The sequence below is a fragment of the Armigeres subalbatus genome, chromosome 1 (genome assembly GCF_024139115.2).
Source record: "Armigeres subalbatus isolate Guangzhou_Male chromosome 1, GZ_Asu_2, whole genome shotgun sequence".
Taxonomy (NCBI): Eukaryota; Metazoa; Arthropoda; class Insecta; order Diptera; family Culicidae; genus Armigeres; species Armigeres subalbatus.
In genome coordinates, this window is record NC_085139.1 from 45340294 (window position 1) to 45361863 (window position 21570).

The 21570-nt window shown below is 39.8% G+C and overlaps 1 protein-coding gene across 1 annotated transcript in view; it reads right to left on the reverse strand.

Moving 5' to 3' along the window:
• The window catches only part of LOC134225109 (octopamine receptor beta-2R-like), a 263835-nt gene that overhangs the window by 36635 nt on the left and 205630 nt on the right, over window positions 1-21570 (reverse strand). The window contains exons 2-3 of the mRNA XM_062704896.1: window positions 1874-2537; window positions 616-1447 (exon numbers count right to left, since the gene is read on the reverse strand). Of these exons, the coding sequence (XP_062560880.1) occupies window positions 616-1148 (533 nt within the window). The 5' untranslated portion in view covers window positions 1149-1447; window positions 1874-2537. The remainder of the gene's footprint in view (window positions 1-615; window positions 1448-1873; window positions 2538-21570) is intronic.

Sequence of the window (21570 nt, forward strand, 5' to 3'; positions counted from 1 at the left end):
GTTTTCACAGGTGTTCTAAGGAGCAGGAAGTAATTTTAGTATTAATTCATAGGGGCTTTAATCTAGATTACCGCCGAATATTGACTGTCATTTTGTAGCATTTTCAATATACTAAGGGCCGATTTCTTCACCCCCGCTTAGTCGCCAAACCATGTTCAAGCATATGCCTAAGCACCGCTTAAGAGTTAAGCAGAGGTGAAGAAATTGGCCCTAAAACTTTTAATCTCACTACTTTCAGACGAGGTTCAAAATAATGTTCTATGTATTGCATATATGTAAAAAAGGCGCTACATGAAGATTTCGCCAAGCGAGCAGAGAATCCACACACTGAGGATGATATGCGGGCCATGCGCATATCATATAATAGTACGGTAGATTCCATCAAATGACGCTGCAAGTCACTACTATACTATTAATTCCTTGCAAAACCACGAGTTGGATTGATAATGATTAACAAATTTATTCAATTAATCAGAAGAATGATGAACTTGGGCGCGTGCCCTTCAAGTCAATCTATTGCATATTATCCAACTATTAATTCCGTCTAATCACCACAAATAACACGATTACAATTCCATGTCATGGTAACCATCCGCAAAAAAAAATCAAACTCACCTTAATTTCCTATGACGCTTAACCGATATGATGACGAGCAGATTGCCGAATATTGCAGCAACAATGATGAACATCATGATCGACGCTTTCAGCACCAGCAGCAAGACATCGATCCACTCGCCACTGGCAGCAACTGCGGCGGCCCCACAGCAATCGTCGAGAGCGCTTTCCGTCCCGACGGTTGTCATATCGAACGCAGTCGGCGCACTGCTGCTGTAACCCTGGAAGATCATGTGATTCCCCGTTGGGTCACCCGGTCCACCGGGATCGCCCGCCCGTACGCCGGGTAGCGCATTCGCACCGACCCCGAACATCGTGGAGGCACCGGCCGCCTTGGCCGCCGCCGATGCCAGCGACGACCCGTTACCATTGAGGAACAGTGCCGCGCCGGTGGAGTTGCTTCCGAAGGGGTGATGGCCCTTCTGGCTGTGTGACACGCCGCCCGTACTGGCCAAAGAAAAGGGAGATGAAACTGCCGCCGCTGCTGCTGAGTACATGAATTGCGGTAGGTCATCATTGGAAGGATTCATCATACAACGGGGGCACGGCGATCGAACTGTATTTTTCGTTCGCTTGCACCTCTGGGGGGGAAACGGAAGAACCGACGACACTAATTGGTGCTTCACTAATTAACGATCACGAACACCGAGGCTAACAACACCACTCACAAGCACGCACGCGGACGTGAATAACTAATTTTGCTAAATTTTCACAACCACGACTTTTCAAATTTGCTCTTCTTACTTTTGCTAATTTGTTGTAGGCTATTTAAACATTCGACATTTATTGCTAACGGGTACAGCGACGATGGTGGACATCGAATTGGCGTCGACTGGAACACGAAGAAAGCGCACGATTAATAGCTTGTTGACCGGCGATTTTTAAATGTCAACTAGTGTAACATTTTTGAATCACTCCATGTCAGATCAAATGATCAAACTTTTAAAAATCCAGAGACGAGGTGAATTTACTTTGGGGGAATTGTTTTATTATTCTGCTAAAAACTTTGAATTTATTCGAAAGCATAGCTATAAATTGGATTATTGTACCTATAATAGCGATATATTTGTTCTAATTAAGAAATGAGAAAGGCAGCTACAAATTGAATAAATATTTATGCTTCACATTAGAATAAATTGTTTAATTGTCCGTTAAGAAAAGCTTACAGACAAATCCTTGATCTGACATGAAATGATTCCGTCCAGAGGAAAAACAATTTCGTCTATATTTCCTGTTAAAGTTACAATCAACACTTCACCATTCTACTGACAATCCCACCCGGTTTCGCCGACTTCGCGCGCCACAATAATACTTTTAATTACACTCATTACATTCGATCTTCCTAGCTTTTCAGCTGCTCATTCTTCAACGCGCTCGCCACCTTCAACGGATTCTGGTTTCCCGTTCGCCGTCTGAATGTTTACGTTTTTCTCCCTTTCAGTTTGGGCCTCACTGATGATGCTTCAATTTCGATTTAATGGTCATTAATTTTCGTATGAATTCCTGCTTTTTGATAGTCATCATCATCACCATCGTTTATGGGCGATGGGTGGCCGCTGGAGTCGCGGGGGGTGACACACGGCACACGGCAGTACGCAGTTGTAGGAGGTGTCGTCCCGCAGAGCAGCCACACTCCGTGAGCACTACTCGAGGGCCAAGACGCCCGCAACACACCGTCGGCGAAATTGATGAGGGTGCCGAGTAGCCGTCATTAGCAGTTTATATCGGTGTCGGAGCGATTCGTTGCAGGCGAGTGGGAGCTTTTTTTGCGCTGCTTATTCTCGGATATCTTTTGTTGCCATGAGTTTGGGCTTGTTAGCGGTAAACGACCACCGGAGGCTTACTCCGGGAAACGAGCTTTTGTGGTCTTTATTCCGTGAGGCGCGTTTATTGCTCTACAGACTTTTCCGCTCCGATCGATTCTGTAAATTGAGGAAAGGAAAAAGGAAATTAGTTTAGTACGTTCTGGCTGGGTCATGATTTAATGCTAGAATTATAGGGGACTAGTTGACCCTGCAGATGTTATCCTGCATAGTAGGCGGAAATTCGTATTGTGAATTGCCCATGCGAAATTTCCATTAACGGTTTGCTCAACTTTTCTCGTAATTTTCGGTTGAGAAAATATCAAATGAACCCATCGGAAAATATAATGAACAGATTTGCTGTAGGAATGAAGAAATTGAAAATATTATAATAGAATTAGATTATTTATCATTGAAAAAATTGACAGTTTTATCTAGAATTCCAAAAAAAAAAAATCAGAATGATTAGCCGTTGAAATGTCTAGACGTCATCGATGCGCATATTTTTTTTGTATCATCTCCCTCCGTGCTTGTGATTTTGCTATCGACAGCAAGTTTCTGCTGTCACCATACGATTATGTTTTGCACTTTGAAGAATATTTATCTCGGATCAACCTTCTCTTGTGTGGAATGATAGTCCTGAATGTAGCATCTAAGTAACCGTTTGTTATGACACAACTGACCATCATCTGAAAATATATCATTATCTGTTCAACCCTCTACTCTTCTACATTTGGCGACGAGAAGTGAAAATTATAACTATAAATAATATCGGCTGATTATAACGGAAGCTTTGCCCGTACAATCATCGGAAAGCATTGTGAATACGAATTTATCGAAGATCTTGTTGAAACCGAACTCACTATCAAGGAAGAATCTAGAAAACTAACGTCGCGCAAACACATCACACGGAAAGTAGCCTAATTAAACATGTTATCAGAACAGCCAATGACAGAGGGCCAAGTACTAGAGAGAAGCGTTACACAAGGGAAATTCAAGATGCGGCCAAGACGGAACCTGAACCTGAAGTATTTGATCTATTCCACCTCAACACGAAAAAACGAGATGTCGTTGTTTCCATTGGCGGAAACATTATAAAGTTCATCAAAGACACTGGAGCGGATGTTGATGTATTATGTGATCGTGATTGGAAAATATTGAAGCAGACTGGATTTATGGCGTATGGTATTCGGAAAGCCAGCAGGAAAATATTCGAAGCGTACGGAACAAACAACCATCCAAAAGTTCTCGGGGAAGTCGACACAGAAGTGACATGGAAGTACACAAGACTTGAAATCACGCTTTATGTTATTGAAGGAGGGAAGTGCTCACTCTTATCCGGAGATACAGCGGAAAAAATATGAATTTTGAAGTTTGTCCAGGCAGTGGAAACACAGTTTTCCCACATATGAAAGGTAATATTTAAATTCTTTTGTTCATTGTAGAAGATAACACACACAATCATAAACAAAAATAAATAATTCTTAGGAATTGTGGCTAATCTAAAAATTGATAAGACTATCCCTCCCGTCCGACAATCTATTAGGCGTATTCCATTCCCGTTAGTAGAGTTAACCATGAAAAAGCTCAGAGAATTACTAGCACAAGACATTATTGAAAAGGTAGATGAAGCTTCTGAATGGGTTTCTCCAATGCTGGTCAAACGGAAAAGTTCTTCAGAAATAAGGATTATAGTCGATCTGCGGGAAGCAAATAGAGCTGTTATCCGAGAAGTACATCCTCTGCCTACTATAGAGCAAATGACATACAAAATCGAAGGGAACAAAATTTTCACGAAGCTTGATGTGAAACAGGCATTTCATCAAGTTTTGCTACACGAGAATTGTCGGTACATAACTACATTCGTATCCCCACTTGGTCTGATGCGATATAAGCGATTAATGTGATGAAAGAATGTAAATTTGTTTGGGAGGCTGAACACCAGGAAGCGTTTGATAAAATCAAATCTATATTATTGAAACATGAGACACTTGGTTTCTACAATCCTACTGACGAAACATTCATGATTGCTGACGCCAGCCCCGTTGAATTGGAGGCAGTACTTATGCAGAGGAAGAAAGGAGAACACGGTCGTATAATTTGTTATTTTTTAATCAAGTAACGGAAAACCAAATCGACCACGTTCTAATCGACGGTAAATTCTTCTCCGACATCACGAACGTACGGACTTACCGCAGTGCGAATATTGAATCCGACCACTACCTCGTTGCAGTATGCCTGCGCTCAAAACTCTCGACGGTGATCAACACGCGTCGGAGTCGTCCGCCGCGGCTAAACATTGGGCGGCTACAAGACGGTAGCCGCCCAAGACTACGCGCAGCAGCTGGAAGTGGCACTTCCAACGGAAGAGCAGCTAGGCGCAGCATCTCTTGAAGATGGCTGGAGAGATATTCGATCCGCCATTGGAAGCACCGTAACCGCCGCACTAGGCACGGTGGCTCCGGATCAGAGAAACGACTGGTATGACGGCGAATGTGAGCAGTTAGTTGAGGAGAAGAATGCAGCATGGGCGAGATTGCTGCAACACCGCACGAGGGCGAACGAGGCACGATACAAACGGGCGCGGATCAGACAAAACTCGATTTTCCGGAGGAAAAAGCGCCAGCAGGAAGATCGAGACCGTGAAGAGACGGAGGAACTGTACCGCGCTAATAACGCACGAAAGTTCTATGAGAAGTTGAACCGTTCACGTAAGGGCCACGTGCCACAGCCCGATATGTGCAAGGACATAAACGGGAACCTTCTTACAAACGAGCGTGAGGTGATCCAAAGGTGGCGGCAGCACTACGAAGAGCACCTGAATAGCGATATGGCAGACAACGGTGGCGGTATGGTAATGTACCTAGGAGCACGCGCGCAGGACATGCGACTTCCGGCTCCGAAGCTCCAGGAAATCCAGGAGGAGATCGGCCGGCTGAAAAACAACAAAGCCCCTGGAGTTGACCAACTACTGTTGTTTAAGCACGGTGGTGAAGCACTGGCTAGAGCGCTGTACTGGGTGATTACCAAGGTTTGGGAGGATGAGGTTTTGCCGCAGGAGTGGATGGAAGGTGTCGTGTGTCCCATCTACAAAAAGGGCGATAAGCTGGATTGTAGTAACTACCGCGCAATCACATTGCTAAACGCCGCCTACAAGGTACTCTCCCAAATTTTATGCCGCCGACTAACACCAATTGCAAGAGAGTTCGTGGGGCAGTAGGAGGCGGGATTTATGGGTGAACGCTCTACCACAGACCAGGTGTTCGCCATACGTCAGGTATTGCAGAAATGCCGCGAATACAACGTGCCCACACATCATCTATTTATCGACTTCAAAGCCGCATATGATACAATCGATCGGGACCAGCTATGGCAGCTAATGCACGAAAATCGATTTCCGGATAAACTGACACGGTTGATCAAGGCGACGATGGATCGGGTGATGTGCGTAGTTCGAGTTTCAGGGGCATTCTCGAGTCCCTTCGAAACGCATAGAGGGTTACGGCAAGGTGATGGTCTTTCGTGTCTGCTATTCAACATCGCTTTGGAGGGAGTAATACGAAGGGCAGGGATTGACACGAGTGGTACGATTTTCACGAAGTCCGTCCAGTTATTTGGTTTCGCCGACGACATTGATATCATGGCACGTAACTTTGAGAGTATGGAGGAAGCCTACATTAGAATGAAAACGAAGCTAAACGGATTGGACTAGTCATCAACACGTCGAAGACGAAGTACATGATAGAAAGAGGCTCAAGAGAGGTCAATGTAAGCCACCCACCACGAGTTTTTATCGGTGGTGACAAAATCGAGGTGGTTGAAGAATTCGTGTACTTGGGCTTACTGGTGACCGCCGATAACGATACCAGCAGAGAAATTCGGAGGCGCATAGTGGCTGGAAATCGTACGTACTTTGGACTCCGCAAGACGCTCCGATCGAATAGAGTTCGCCGCCGTACCAAACTGACTATCTACAAAACGCTTATAATACCGGTAGTTCTCAACGGTTAACGCGCACTGGGAGTTTTTGAAAGTTGTTGTTGCGTACCATCTATGGTGGGGTGCAGATGGCGGACGGTACGTGGAGGAGGCGAATGAACCACGAGTTGCATCAGCTGTTGGGAGAACCATCCATCGTTCACACCGCGAAAATCGGAAGACTGCGGTGGGCCGGGCACGTAGCCAGAATGTCGGACAGTAATCCGGTGAAAATGGTTATCGACAACGATCCGACGGGAACAAGAAGGCGAGGTGCACAGCGGGTAAGGTGGATCGATCAGGTGGAGGACGATTTGCGGACCCTCCGCAGACTGCGTGGTTGGCGAAGTGCAGCCATGGACCGAGCTGAATGGAGAAGTCTTTCATGTGCAGCACAGGCCACTCCGGCCTTAGTCTGACAATAAATAAATAAAATCAGAACAGCCAATGACAGAGGGCCAAGTACTAGAGAGAAGCGTTACATAAGGGAAATTCAAGATGCGGCCAAGACGGAACCTGAACCTGGAGTATTTGATGCCAGCAGGAAAATATTCGAAGCGTACGGAACAAATAACCATCCAAAAGTTCTCGGGGAAGACTTGAAATCACGCTTTATGTTATTGAAGGAGGGAAGTGCACACTCTTATCCGGAGATCCAGCGAAAAAAAAAATCATAAGGGTTGTGTACAAGACACGACCGCCCGACGTAAACTACGTAAAACAGTTTTGTTCTATTATTGGCAGGGGGTTTTTTATGACTGACTATGCTGAAATTTGGCATAAACATTCTTTGCATATCAAAGAATATTGTAGCCAAATTTCATAAAATTTGGTCGACAAAAACCCCCCTGCCAATAATAGAACAAAACCTGCCAAAGCCGTATTTCCCCCTATGTATACTATGAGAAGTTTAGTTTTGTTTGTTCAATTTGTTAGGGTTTTCACTTAAAAAAAGTTGTTTTTTTTTCGAAAAACCTTCTAAATGAGCTTAATTAAATTTGGGTATTTCTATTGCAAATAATAATTTGTAAGGTTAAATTGCAAGCTTTACTGTACCATTAAAATGTCAGTAATCAATGATAATTATCACCAAATCGCTGAAGGCGCACCTCGGTGAACAAAGCGCACTCACGATTTTGCTACTGAAGGCATCGTTTTGATTGAACTGTCGCCATTTGCACTTTGAATTAAATTTGTTTCGGATAAATATTCTCTTGTATAAAATTTTGGCTCTAAAAAGAACCGATTAACCTTCGATAATGCGCAATTCCAATCCCCAACAGCTAAAATGAAAAGTTTAGTTGACTGCTACTGATATCATCCCGGCAAATAAAATTTCTAACTAACCTAAGTTTTGCGTAACTAATCGAAGTTTGTCTCGAGTCAATTTTATATTATTTTTCTCAATGGTACGCATTGGAAATCACTAACAGAACATAATCAAATTCATAATCTTGCTAGAAGATTTTACTGAACGCCAAGAGTGTGCTAGTCACTGGTGGTTGGAAAAATCCTCTCAGCTTAACAACATTTTTCAAGATCGTCGAGCGATGGGCGAAAAGGACCGTAACTTATAACAAACTGATGTCCGTGTTGGGGATGCAGGATTATTGATTGGGTCTGAATATTTACCTGGTTTGGAAAGAATTAAAATTTCCACTAGTTTTACGTTGATAATCAAAAGTTTCAATAAAATTTGCAAATTAGTGGAGAGTTTCCGAGGCGCTTGATATATAAATCGCAAAAATCCATCAAAAATGAAGATTAACGTTTAAAATCTTACATAATTATCAATACCATAAAATTTGAGATTTTCATCATACGCCCTGTATCAGAGCCTCCCCCTTAGACGTAGTTCACGTCAAAATGCGATCACATTACCAATTTACTATTCATATGAATATATTTACTCCAGAGGGAGTCTCCGCCGCACGCTTGTGATTCCACTTCCGACATCAAACTTCTGCCATCGCCATGCAATTATATTTTGTGCTTTTGAGATGCAATTTTTACGATTGAGATCCTTTAGATGCGATTTTTCTGATTGAATTTTCGGATGTGTTTCGCACTTTGTACATAATTACAAATAACAGCAACCAAACGATTAATCGAACCTTGCGAAGCAGCTTTCATGTAAGCAATAAAATAAAACATGTAGCCACGCCCCTTTGAAGAGTGTTATGGTTGCAAATAATATTTGCATTCATACCGATAACAAAGAGGCGGGACTAATGGGCTTACTTTATTGATTACAAGAAAGGTGCTTCCGGCGCGCGCGGCCATTATGATCAATCTGTCGCGGAGAACGATCCCAGCATCGGCGGCGGTCGTCGGTGAATTGCTGCAACGTCAACACTTTTCAGTAAGAATCATGCGTTAAAATTCCACTATTCGCCGACGACAGCCGAAGCAATAATTTACCGCTGAAACGCCTTGCATCCATTCCAATCAAAAGTTCATTGCAGCGTCTTCCTCTGAAGGGTGCTTATGATTCCGTTGATTCTTTACGACTGAACTGTCTGCCGTTGCCCAGCGATTGTGAAGAGAATTAATTTCGGAACAACTTCCTCTAGAACAAATGGTGATTTTCCAAAGAACTGATTTATATTTAATATGTGTATTAATAATCACTCATAGCGACAGAACCAAAGTCGAAATCTTGCGTGAAAACTTCACTTTCTACCGACGACAGACAAACCGGCATAGTGAAAAAAATCTGTAGGAAACATCAATACTGATGCCATACAATTTTCTTCAGTCATAATGCGAATCAATGGTTTGCATCGTCTCCTTACGACACTTGCTTGGGATTCAACTACCGACGTTAGCGTTGCGCTTTGAATAATGTTCATCTCGGAACCGATTTCCTTTTGAATCATCAACAGGAGAAATACAAAGTTAGAGTCTCGCGGTAAAATTTCATGTTGTGCCGACAACATCCAAATCGTTGCAAACGCCACATTAGTGAATAAATTGCTGTAGCAATCTTCTGCTGACAGCCTATGCTCGGGCCGGCACTAATGCTATGATTCCGCTACCGATGCCAAACAATTATACTTTGTTCTATGAAGAAAGTTCGGCAAATATCAACTTTCTTAATCACTAAAATCATATAACTCCGAAATACGCTAGAAAATTTCTTTGAAGAATTTTCCAGTTCCTAGCGGCTGCACTTTAGAAAAATTATTTCATCTTAACCTTCGTCTCAAATATACTGATGGTCCTGAAAAGAACCGATTATTTTCCACTTATGTGCCTTATCAACAGCAACCACTGGGCTGCGCGACCGCCATCCGATGATTCGGCTCAAAGGACGCAAATGATGTGCTGCTGCTGCTACGACCGCCAGCACCACCGAGCGAAAAAATTTCATCCGCACCACCACCGCTGAGACAGCCGTTGTCACTGGGACCGCTTCTAGATGCCCTGGTCCGCTCTCCGTGACCTCCAGAATGAAAATTTCGCGCGCACGCGAAACACGGGACTTTTTATACACAGGGAAAACGAAGCAGTGGATCAAAAGGCCCGTACCTTACTGCAATCTGAGGTCCGTGTTGGGGATTTATGAACGGGATTGAATTTTTCACCCGGTTTGGAAAGAAATAACATTTTCAATAGTTTAACGTTGATAATCAAGATAATCAATAGAATTGGCAAATTGCTGAAGAGTTTCCGAATCTATTGATAAGCAAATATCGAAAATCTATCGAAAGATAGAGACGCTATTAGCGTTTGAAATCTATCCTAATTTCGTGACGGTCTCGAATTTGGAAATTTCCGTTTAACACCCTATATCTGAGTCTTCCCCTTAGACGTAGTTTACGTCAAAAAATTTACATATTTAAATTTCATAAATTCTTTGACGGGATAATTGGATATGAGTCTCTCAGAGACTTGAACGCTCAAATTGATATTCAGAAAAACTTACTAAAAGTGGGAATGATGACTATTCAGATGCAGAAAAGGTTTCCAGATAACGATAAAATAAATTTCACTGAGCAGGAATTTCAATTTGCTGAACGCAAAGAATGCAAAGAATGTGGAACGCAAAAACAGCAAAGAATGGGGAATTTAAAATCGAAGAGGAACAAACTCATGATAAGTTTACCATTTTACCAGGACTCTAAAAGTTTGAATAATTCAGCTTACATAGCAGTACAGAATCATTCGAAAGTTCCAATCGAAATCAATTCCAATGAGCTTGATCTTGAAAAGGATAGTAAAACCAACGCAATAGCTACAAATGATCCGTTCGATTTGACCAAATCACTGGAACAAATGGTCGGGGTTCAGCCAAATCGCACCAAGCGCCAACGAAAAATTACCCATTTTTCTGCTCAAACTTCCATTTAGCAGATTTAATTAGTCGCAAATCGTATCGGATATCCCTCAGCCCCATAACTGAGGATATCCTACTGCAAATCTACGCTTAAATTTCTATGAAACTATTTCCGTTGACTTTGAATAAACAAAATATCACAAGCCAGTCGAAAAGCCGCTTGGTGCGGTTTGGCTGAACCCCGACCAAATCGACCTCATAAATTACGAGATCACATGAGTACTTTAGAAAAAAAATGCTATGGAAAATGTAATCAAACGAAACAAAGATGTCTTGTATATGGAAACGGACAAACTGTCTTTTACACACAACATTAAACACTACATTCGTACAGTAGACAACATTCCAGTACACTGAAAATCATGTAAATACCCGTATGTGTACGAAAAGTAACGGCGGCAAATACGAACTCATCCGCATGCCGTTTGGTTTGAAAAACGCACCGGCTACTTTTCAAAGAGTCATGGATTGCATTAAGAGAGATTTGATAGGAGTATGTTGCTTCGTCTACATGGTCGATATTATCATATTCTCCAGTTCTCTCCAAAAGCATGAGAATCATTTAGCGAGTTTTTCCGAAAGGAAACTCAATTTTTGGGACACACAGTATCGGAAGAAGGAGTACGGTCCAATAGTGATAAAATCAAAGTTATCAAAAAATGGCCAATCCCAACAACCGAGAAAGAAATCCGCCAGTTCCTTGGAATATGAGTATATTATAGGCGATTCATCAAAGATTTTGCTAAGATTGTAAAACCATTGACGAAACTCCTCAGAAAGGATACGGAATTTGTAATACATTCAGAAGTAGAAGCATGCTTCACAAAATGTAAAGAACTCTTAACGCTAGATCCAGTATTGATTTATCCTGATTTTAGTAAAGAATTCATACTAACAACAGACGCAAGAAATTATGCAATAGGCGCAGCTCTGGCACAAGGACCAGTGGGAAAAGACAGACCCATCGCATACGCTTCACGGACATTAATTAAAACTGAAGAACGGTATTCTATCACCGAAAAAGAATTTCTAGCAATTGTGTGGGCAGTCAACCATTTCAGACCATATCTTCATGGTAGAAAGTTCACAATGTTTACAGACCATAAACCACTAACATTTTCATTTACCAACGCAAATGACCGAATAATAAGAGGTAAACTTGCATTAAAAGAATTTAACTACGACCTGATTTATAAACCAGGAAGTCAAAACGTCGTTGCAGACACTCTTTCTAGAATAAATAAAAAGCAAGCAGAGCGATTCCAAGCAACAGCATCAAAATTTAAGAAAATTTTTAATTCATGATTTTCTATTGAGTTGAAACTTTGCACAGTTTTTCAATTTCATCTAAATCGTCATTTTTCGATATCAAATCTTCATATTGAGTCACGACTAACTTTTCAAAAGGGTGTATGTGAAAATGGTTCAAAAATATTTAAAAAGCTGCACAGCAAAAACGGAATGTTCGATTGTTATGATTTTTCAGCAAAGTTAGACAACTATGGTGATTCTTAAGAAAATGTGCACAATAAAAAAATTTTTTTTGCCTTTAAAAATATCATTTTTGTCACAAAAACTCAAATATCTCAAAACCCTATCTTTTTTCGAACGTAATTTTGGTGATGGTAAACTAATAAACAAAAAAGTTATGACATTTCAAACATTTCACAATTTTCACATATAGTAAACAAAAAAAAATTTCCGTGTATTTTTGACCCTTCCTTCGGAAGTGTCTATAATTTCACTTTGTATGCGTTACGCAGGCGTGTTATGTATTAATCTATCAATAAACCTCTTGAATTATGAAATAAAATGTATGGCAATTGAAACAAATTCACTTTAATATTGAAAATACAATTGCAACAAGTAATACGATATGAAAATATGCTTATTTTTCGGATTTGTTTCAAAGAAACAATTGGTTTTAATTGAGGAACAGATAGTAGCATGTACCACAAAACCTTCTCAGAAAAGCAAAAACGTAAAAATTTGAAGGGATTTCAAAAATTTCTTTAGTGGAAGCTAGATAACAAATGTGAGCATGTTTTGAGATACTAATAGACCACTTATATGCATGTATGTGTGCGTATGTGTGCAAATTCCAAAATTTACTACCATATAAATCTCGCTCATTTTTAAGGTATTAAACATCATTGATTTTACAAAATTAGGCAGCCATAAGGCAAAATATATATTATTATTGAACGCTATTGAGTTTCGTTCAGATCAATGACTGATTAAGTTAGTTCTGGATTAATTAATATCAAGGTCTCTGGAAATTACGAGTATACATGCTGCCAGCGTTACGATAGTTTTTAACCAACTATGTTACCACATGTTACAATAGCTATTCAATCCGACGAGCGCCTGATAGAAAGGCAACCTGACGTACAGTGCGGAATCATTCGTTTTGTTGTCACTCAGCCCATGGAAACCGCCTTTTGGTAGGCAATTAATTTGTCATTTACACTTTCAATCGCCGTGGGAGGTTGAGTAGTTTTATCTCGTTTTAAATACTGGAGTCTGAAAATATATCCTTTTAATTAAGGAAGGGTCATAATCTCACTGTAGGTGGATTAATCTGGGTTTTTTTTTTCAAGAATCGCAGTTTGATGCTGATTTTATTGTTAAGGGCCTTGCGTGAGTTAAACAAGTTGTTTGTATGATATTCCATATTTATGTATTCATCGATATTATGTATATTATATGTATAAATATTATATGTATAAATAAATAAAAATGAATTAATATTATCCTAAGTATTAAATTAAATGTGGCAGTTACACAATGTTGTTATAGAAACTCTAAGAGTTTTGGGTTTGAATTTTGGTATGGGTTATGATATCATGAAAACAGTTTATTAGTACTTATTTTTATTTATTTTTATTCAATTTTTAAAATATCGAACACTTTTGAATTATTATCAGCACAGTTTGAGTATAGTTTTGCTTTTAATTTTATTTTCCGACAATGGAATGAAACAGTGAAATTTTTGGGTTTCTTGGATCGTTTTCGCGTTATTAAATTGCTCGCTGAGCTCTGAAGCCTTAATTTCGTACTCTTCAGTAGTAGTAAAACAAAATGATAATTTGGTTAAATCTTTTTCTTTTCTACGATTTGCCCAATCAAAAAGTTCTTTCGCAGTTTTAATTGGATGCTCACGTTCTTTGGCTAAACTTGCTCTTGTGGCCATGCGCTTTATTGTTCCTCCAATAGCATCACAAGGACCTTTGCCATGTGATGTAGCAAAAATGCCATTCTGCATCAATTCCGTACATTGATTTAAATTGACATAGGCTCGAAAAATTCTTACGATTTTTGTACTGCGACGCTGCTCCATCAGACATGAAATATATCTTTTGACTTCTTTATGCTTATCAACGCGTAAAAAGTTAATCATTTTTTCAATAAACAAGTTTACGGATACTGAATCGTGTCTTAAATCTTCGGAAATTATAATAAAACTTAAGTGTTCAATTTGCGTACTTCCATTAAAATAAATAACGAATGGATGAATTGTAGCTTGTTGTACGTTCCAGTGATGGGACTGCACTTCATCTTGCAATACAAAGCTGTAATTTTCAGAAAAATCACAAATGACTAAAATTCACCATTTTGTAATGTATTTTCGTATTTTTAAAAAGCTGGATTGTTCTGTTTTAATGAAATCGTGAGGGATTAAACTTTCTAATTTCAAGCAAAAATATGACACAAACTCATCTACAGGTTTTACAATAGTTTCTATGTCACACCTATCCGTGGTCACCCATTGCTCAAATGATAACTGATTGATCTTCAAACTCAGCGAATAAAGTATTTTCCAATGATGAAGAATCTGGACAATCCGAACAAGATCGTAGATAGCAATTTGATGTTGTATTTTCACACAAAAGACTACCAGTTAACATTTTAATATCCTTTGTTAAATTGATTCTTTTCAAACTATGTAAAATAAGATTAATATTCTCATGGGTTGTGCACACACACACATTATGTGTTCCTGAATTGGAAAGAAGCTTACATTGCCTTGGCCGAAGGCTTGCAAATGAGGAAAAACCTATTTTAATATTATCGTGAATTTCCTTGAAGCGTGTGTACGCTTCTTTCAAAGTCGTCATCATTAATCGTTTTTGGATTACTTGACGCTTTCCATCTTTTTTTACTGATACATAATCTTTTTGACCAGGCATAGCTCGACTTACTTCATCATCTTCAAAATATTGAACTACTATTTCTTTTGTCTCATCTGTTAATGCAGTACTAGACCTAGTATTTTTGGTTGAAAGACAGTTATTCTTCAATTGTTTTGCCTCTTTTACTGTATTTCTATTGGTTTTGAACTCATCAATGGCATCCTGAATAGACCACGAACTTGGCAGCATCGACAAAATCAATAATTTTTCTTTCCTTGTCGTGGCTGCATTCGAGAACCTTTCCTTCATATTTATAATTACCTCATCGTAGTCTGTATTTTCCACATCATCAGGTCCTAATTTGAAGAGGTTTCTTCGTACAGCTTCGTTTATTTCACGGTATTTTTTCTCCGGTAATAAACGTAGTCCATCTTACTCCATTTAATCAGAGTCACTTTTATCCCAGCTATGCCCTCGTTAAAGCGTTCGATGTTGACCTTTTGGATACACTCATCTTCCGATTGATTTGTTGAAACAGATTTCGCTGATGGTACGGTGGCAAGGCTCTCAGCACTTAATACTTCTGGTAATTCCTCAGTTGTTGTCGATACATCTGGCAATTCCTCAGTTGCTGTCGTTTTCGAACTTCCTGCGCTCTGCTCAACCGATGATATACAGATTGCTCTTTTGTCAACGTTTAGACGGCAGGACGTGCAAATGCGTAAATTTGTATTCAATGTGGACATTGGAGCATAACCAGTCGCTTTCAGTTTATCTATGGTGCTTTCGGTGAGATTTCGTAACTCTTTTGAACACTTTTTTCCATCAAACGGCCTACAACAGTTGAGAAAGCGGCTACTCATGTTGTTCGTAATATTTCAATAAACAAAATCACTTTTAAGTTTTTACTGACTAGTTTGGTGTCATTTGCTTGACTGAAGAAAAAATTACTATAAGATCTTTAACAACCTTAGTAGTAGTAATTTTTTTGCTTTTTCGTGAGCATTGTCATGGTATGTACCTATCATGCATTTGTTGTTGTTGAAGATACCCGTTTCCTCCCGATCATAAAGTCTATTCTCTAAGAGGTATATTTTTTGCAGGTAAACTATAGACGTACACGTGTATATAAATCTTTGATTTTGCAGCTTTTGTCTTAAAAATAACATTTCTGATATGTTTCTATCAACGTTATTATCAACAGGTTTCAACACTATTGAAAGAATTTTTCGCCAGTCACGTGCAATGAAAATTATGACACTATCAATACTTTTGATCACAACACTGGATCGTGTCTAAGTTTCTTATAGATGCTATGAATAATTAAATCAAAATATCATGAAAACAACTTGTTTAAATCACGTCCACGTCACAATAAAATCTGCATCAAACTGCAATTCTCGAAATAACTTACACAGAAAAAATTTTTTTTTTACTAAATGTGAAAATTGTGAAATGTTTGAAATGTCATAACTTTTTTGTTTATTAGTTTACCATCACCAAATTTTTATGGTAGATAGCTAATATAATGGACCGTTTTCCCTAAAAAAAATACTGTGCACATTTTCTTAAGAATCACCATTTAGTTGTCTAACTTTGCTGAAAAAATCATAACAATCGAACATTCCGTTTTTGCTGTGCAGCTTTTTAAATATTTTTGAACCATTTTCACATACACCCTTTTGAAAAGTTAGTCGTGACTCAATATGAAGATTTGATATCGAAAAATGACGATTTAGATGAAATTGAAAAACTGTGCAGAGTTTCAAATATTTTCGAAATGGTCGCTCAGGATCGACTGACATGCCCCCGTGGAATGCCTCAGCACTGAATGCGAATTCACACGCATCTCTGGATGTAGAGCCCTCAGAACAAGGGAATGATTCATCAGACGATGAAAGCGACGGCATGACAGTACATTCAGCGGATACAAGTGATGATTACTTTATTCCGTGTACTGAAAGATCAATAAACGTCTTTAGGAACCAAATAATCTTCAAATTCGGAAGCATAGAACTCACGGCCAACGAAAAAAGGGTTTCCAAAATACAATAGGTACATTATAGTCAAACAAAATTATACAGAAGAATCAATCTTGGATATTTTCAAACGCATCCTAAACCCTAAAGGAGTTAACTGTCTCAAAATTCCCATACCTCTTGTTCAAATGGTACAGGAAACCTACAAAAAACATATTTCACCTAATAGATCATTCAAGATTTTCATTTCAGAAATCCTCCTAGAATACATACGACTTGACGAGCAGCAAGACGAAATCGTCAGGGAAACCCATAATCGAGGACATAGAGGAATCAAGGAAAATAAAAACCAGATTTCACTAACATTTTTCTTCCCCCAGCTCGAACGAAAGTTAAAAATATTGATTAGCTCCTGTGACATCTGCAAGAAAGCCAAATATGACAGGAAGCCTCCAAAACTTATAAAAAAGAGTATTTTCGGCAACCATCTTTTCGATCGAGTTCATATAGATATTTTCTTTCTAAAAGGTCAGAAGTGGCTCACCGTAGTTGACTCTTTTTCCAAATTCGCAAAGGCCATACCTTTGGAATCGAGAACAATAGTAGATACCAAAAAAGCTATTACGGAACATATTAGGCAGTTTGGCAGACCAAACACTATCGTGAGTGACCAAGAACCATCTTTCAGGTCTTTGGATTTTATCGGATTTCTCGATGATTTAGGAATCGAATCCCATTTCGCGAGTAGTTCCGATTCAAACGGTATTGTGGAACGGTTTCACTCCACACTTATCGAAATATTTCGCACGAACAAATATAAATTCAATAGTTTGGCTACGCGAGAACAAGTAAATATCGCCGTAGATATCATCATCATCATAGACGCCGCACGCGGGGAATTTCTCACAAAAAATAAAATATTTGACACTTCAATTCTTTTTTACTATCAGATGCAGGAAACAAAACCAGTGACAACCTTAGACAACCAGACACCGCATTTCATGAAAAAATCGGCTCCACCCCACTACCCCGAATGCCAGTACCCCGAACGCCATTACGCCGAAGGCCACTACACCGAATGGGACAGTACCCCGAAAACCATCACCCCGAATGGGACACTACCCCGAAATCCATTACCCCGATGGGCAATTACCCCGAAAACGTTTGGAATCTGTAGTATTTTATTATTATGTTTAACACCAACAGATATTGCAAAATGACAATCTTTGCAAAGAATAAAAAATAGAGATACTTAGATAAATGCATTACAGATTCTGTTTAACCATCAGTTTTGATATTTATTCTAATTAACTTTAACTGTCATTTCTGTCATTATGACATGGTAAACTGCTATTCTATGAAATGGAGAACGCGTTTGCCCGGTGTAAAGCAGACAGAGGAGATGATGCCTTCTTTAAATGGACGCGTTTGCCCGGAATAAGGCATTCTTTAAATGAACGCGTATGCTCGCTATAAGGTACACAAAGGAAATAATTTACTTACTTACTTATGGATCCTGTACACCTCCGGTGGTGCAATGGGCCGACTTGAAAGATCTCCATCCTGAGCGTTGCCCGGCTATCGCTTTAACCTGTTGCCAGGTTAGATTTCGGTCGACTTCTTTTATTTCTTTATTGAGGCTTCGCCGCCATGAGCCTCTGGGTCTGCATCTGCTGCGATGTCCCGCTGGGTTCCAGTCTAATGCTTGTTTACAGATTTCGTTTCCGCCCCTAGGTAGAGTGTGGCCGACCCAGTCCCACTTCCGATCCCGAATTTCTGTTGCTATCGGCCTCTGATGACAACGACGATGGAGCTCGTTGTTTGAGATCCCACCAGGCCACCAGGCCCGAATTATATACCGCAGGCATCTGTTAATGAACACCTGCAGCCGTTGAGTGTTCTCCACTAATACACACCATGTTTCGCTAGCGTATAACAGCACAGATTTTACGTTAGAGTTGAAAATTCGTATTTTGGTGCGTTCACTTATCTGCCTGTTTTTTCAGATATTTCTTAAACTCGCAAAGGCAGCCCTTGCTTTCTTGATCCGTGCGCCTATGTCAATCTTGGTACCGCCGTCTGACGCCATTTGGCTAGGTGCTCCATGGTTATAGGCTGCCATAACAGCCCGCGGTTTGGTTCACGGTCAATCGCATCTATCAGAATCTCATCGATTACGATGAGGAACAGTAACGGTGATAGAATACATCCTTGCCTCACACCAGCTACGACCCGGATAGGGTCAGACATGACCCCATTGTGCAGCACTCTACACGAAAAGGCCTCGTACTGTGCTTCGATGAGGCCGATGATTTTCTCAGGAAGGGTTGCGTCTCAGGGCGCCCCACATATTCTCGTGATTGAGACGGTCGAAAGCTTTTTCGTAGTCAATGAATACCAAGTAAAGGGACTCTTGGAATTCGTTGACCTGCTCCAAAATGATGCGGGGCGTGACAATATGTTCCACACAGGATCTTCCGGCAAGGAAATAATGCCTTCTCTAAATGAACGCGTTTGCCGGGTATAAAGCAGACAGAGGAAATGATAAATGCTTTAAATGAACGTGCTTATACCGGGATTATGCACACAGATGAAATAATGCCGTTTTAAAAGTAACGCGTCAGCACGGTAGAAAGCGAACAGATACGATGCCTTCTTAGAATCAACACAAGTTCCCGAAGACAGACAAGATCTCTCTCTCTCTCTCTCTCTCTCATACTCACTCACTTCCTCTATTTCACTAATTATTACTCATTCACCTACTCTTATTCATTCACCCAATCTACTCACTCAACCATTCTTACTCAGTAATCCACTTTTACTCACTCACTCTTACTCGCCCATTCACTCACTCACTCACTCACTTTTACTCAGGAATCCCCTGTGACACACTTACTCATTTTTACTAACTCACTTACTCCAGCTCATTCTTTCATCCAACTCACTCCCTCACTCTTACTTACCTACTCACTCTTACTCACTCACTCACTCTTGCTCACTGGTTTACTCCTACTCACTCGCTCATTCATACCACTCGCTCACTCTTGCTCGCTCATTCTCTCTTACTTATTCACTCAATTTTACTCATGTACTCACTTTTGCTCACTTACTCACTCATTTCCTTTTACTCACTCACTCACTCTTATTCATTCACCCATTCTTATACACTCACTTACCTTTATAAACTCACTCACTCTCTTTCACTCACTCACTTTTGCTCACTCATACATGCTCTATTACTCATTCACTCACTCTTACTCACTCATTAACTCTTCTCACTCTTACTCACTTATCACCCACTCGTCGATTCTGAGATTCAGACCACGCTTCATCCAGAATCCGTTACTTTTACTACAGCCTCACATCAATCTAGTTGCCCTTGTAGCCATGCTGATGTGGTCCACAAAAGCTTCCAACTCTCTGCATTGTGCATGAGAATGTACTGTATAATCTTCCCATACCCTGCAGGACTCTTGAAGGGTGCCATATGAAGTCGAACAGGACCTTACGGAGTGAGAATACTTAGTACTATACTGTATTGAAACAGTCCCGGTTTACATTCTAGACCAACATTTGAAAAGGGCGTAACAGCCAAAATTTATTCCTTCTGATTCTTTGTTCACATATATAGATTTAAATGTAGACGAAGAATTAGAAGGAATAAATTTTGGCTATTACGCGCTTTTCAAATGTTGGTCTAGAATTAATGTTCATTCATATGAATAATCTTTAATTGAGGAATATTTTTTTTCATTGAAATGAAGTATAAACTTGAAATAATGACTAATTCGGGGTGCTGGCTCATTCGGGGTAGTGTCCCATTATGGGTAATGGCATTCGGGGTAGTGACACATTCGGGGTTGTGGCGTTCGGGGTAGTGGCCTTCGGGGTAATGGAATTATGGGTAATGGAATTATGGGTAGTGTCGTAGAGTCGAAAAAATCTCAGACAACAGACGTTGAAAATTTTGATAAAAAAAAACGCCATGTGCGCTACTGCGTCCACAAATAAACTAGTTTATAATAATAGCTTCCATTCGGCAATCAAAAATCTTCCGCGCAAACTAGTTTTAAACCACTCCGGGTCCACAGATATGGAAGAAATTTCTGAAAAATTTAAAAACTTGCAATCTGCAGCTAAAATTGAACTCAGTAAACGAAAAGCTAAATATGAAGAACTAAACAAAAATAATGAACAGCCTAAACAACTACAACCGGGAGATGCTGAATACATTAAAATCACCCAAAGAATAACCAAAGACATAAGTCCATACAAAATAACAACCATCAAAGAGGATAACGATTTAACATTTAAAGACGCCAACGACGCCAAAACACATAAAAACCGAATAAAAAAATAATGTCTAAACCAATCAATTAGCGGAACAGACGGCTTTGGCAGGTTTTGTTCTATTATTGGCAGGGGGGTTTTTTTCGACCGAAATTTATGAAATTTGGCCACAATATTCTTTGATATGCAAAGAATGTTTAGGCCAAATTTGAGCAAAATCAGTCATGAAAACCCCCCTGACAATAATAGAACAAAACCTGCCAAAGCCGTCATTCCCCCTACTTAATTCTCGTTGCAGATTAACGTCCATCATGCTAATAAGCGCCACACAATTCGAAGAAATATCACGGCATAATTGCCATAAAACTTAAACAATTTAGGATACGGTTGGGATTTGGGAGACATATACACAAAATTAATATTAAATCTTCTTA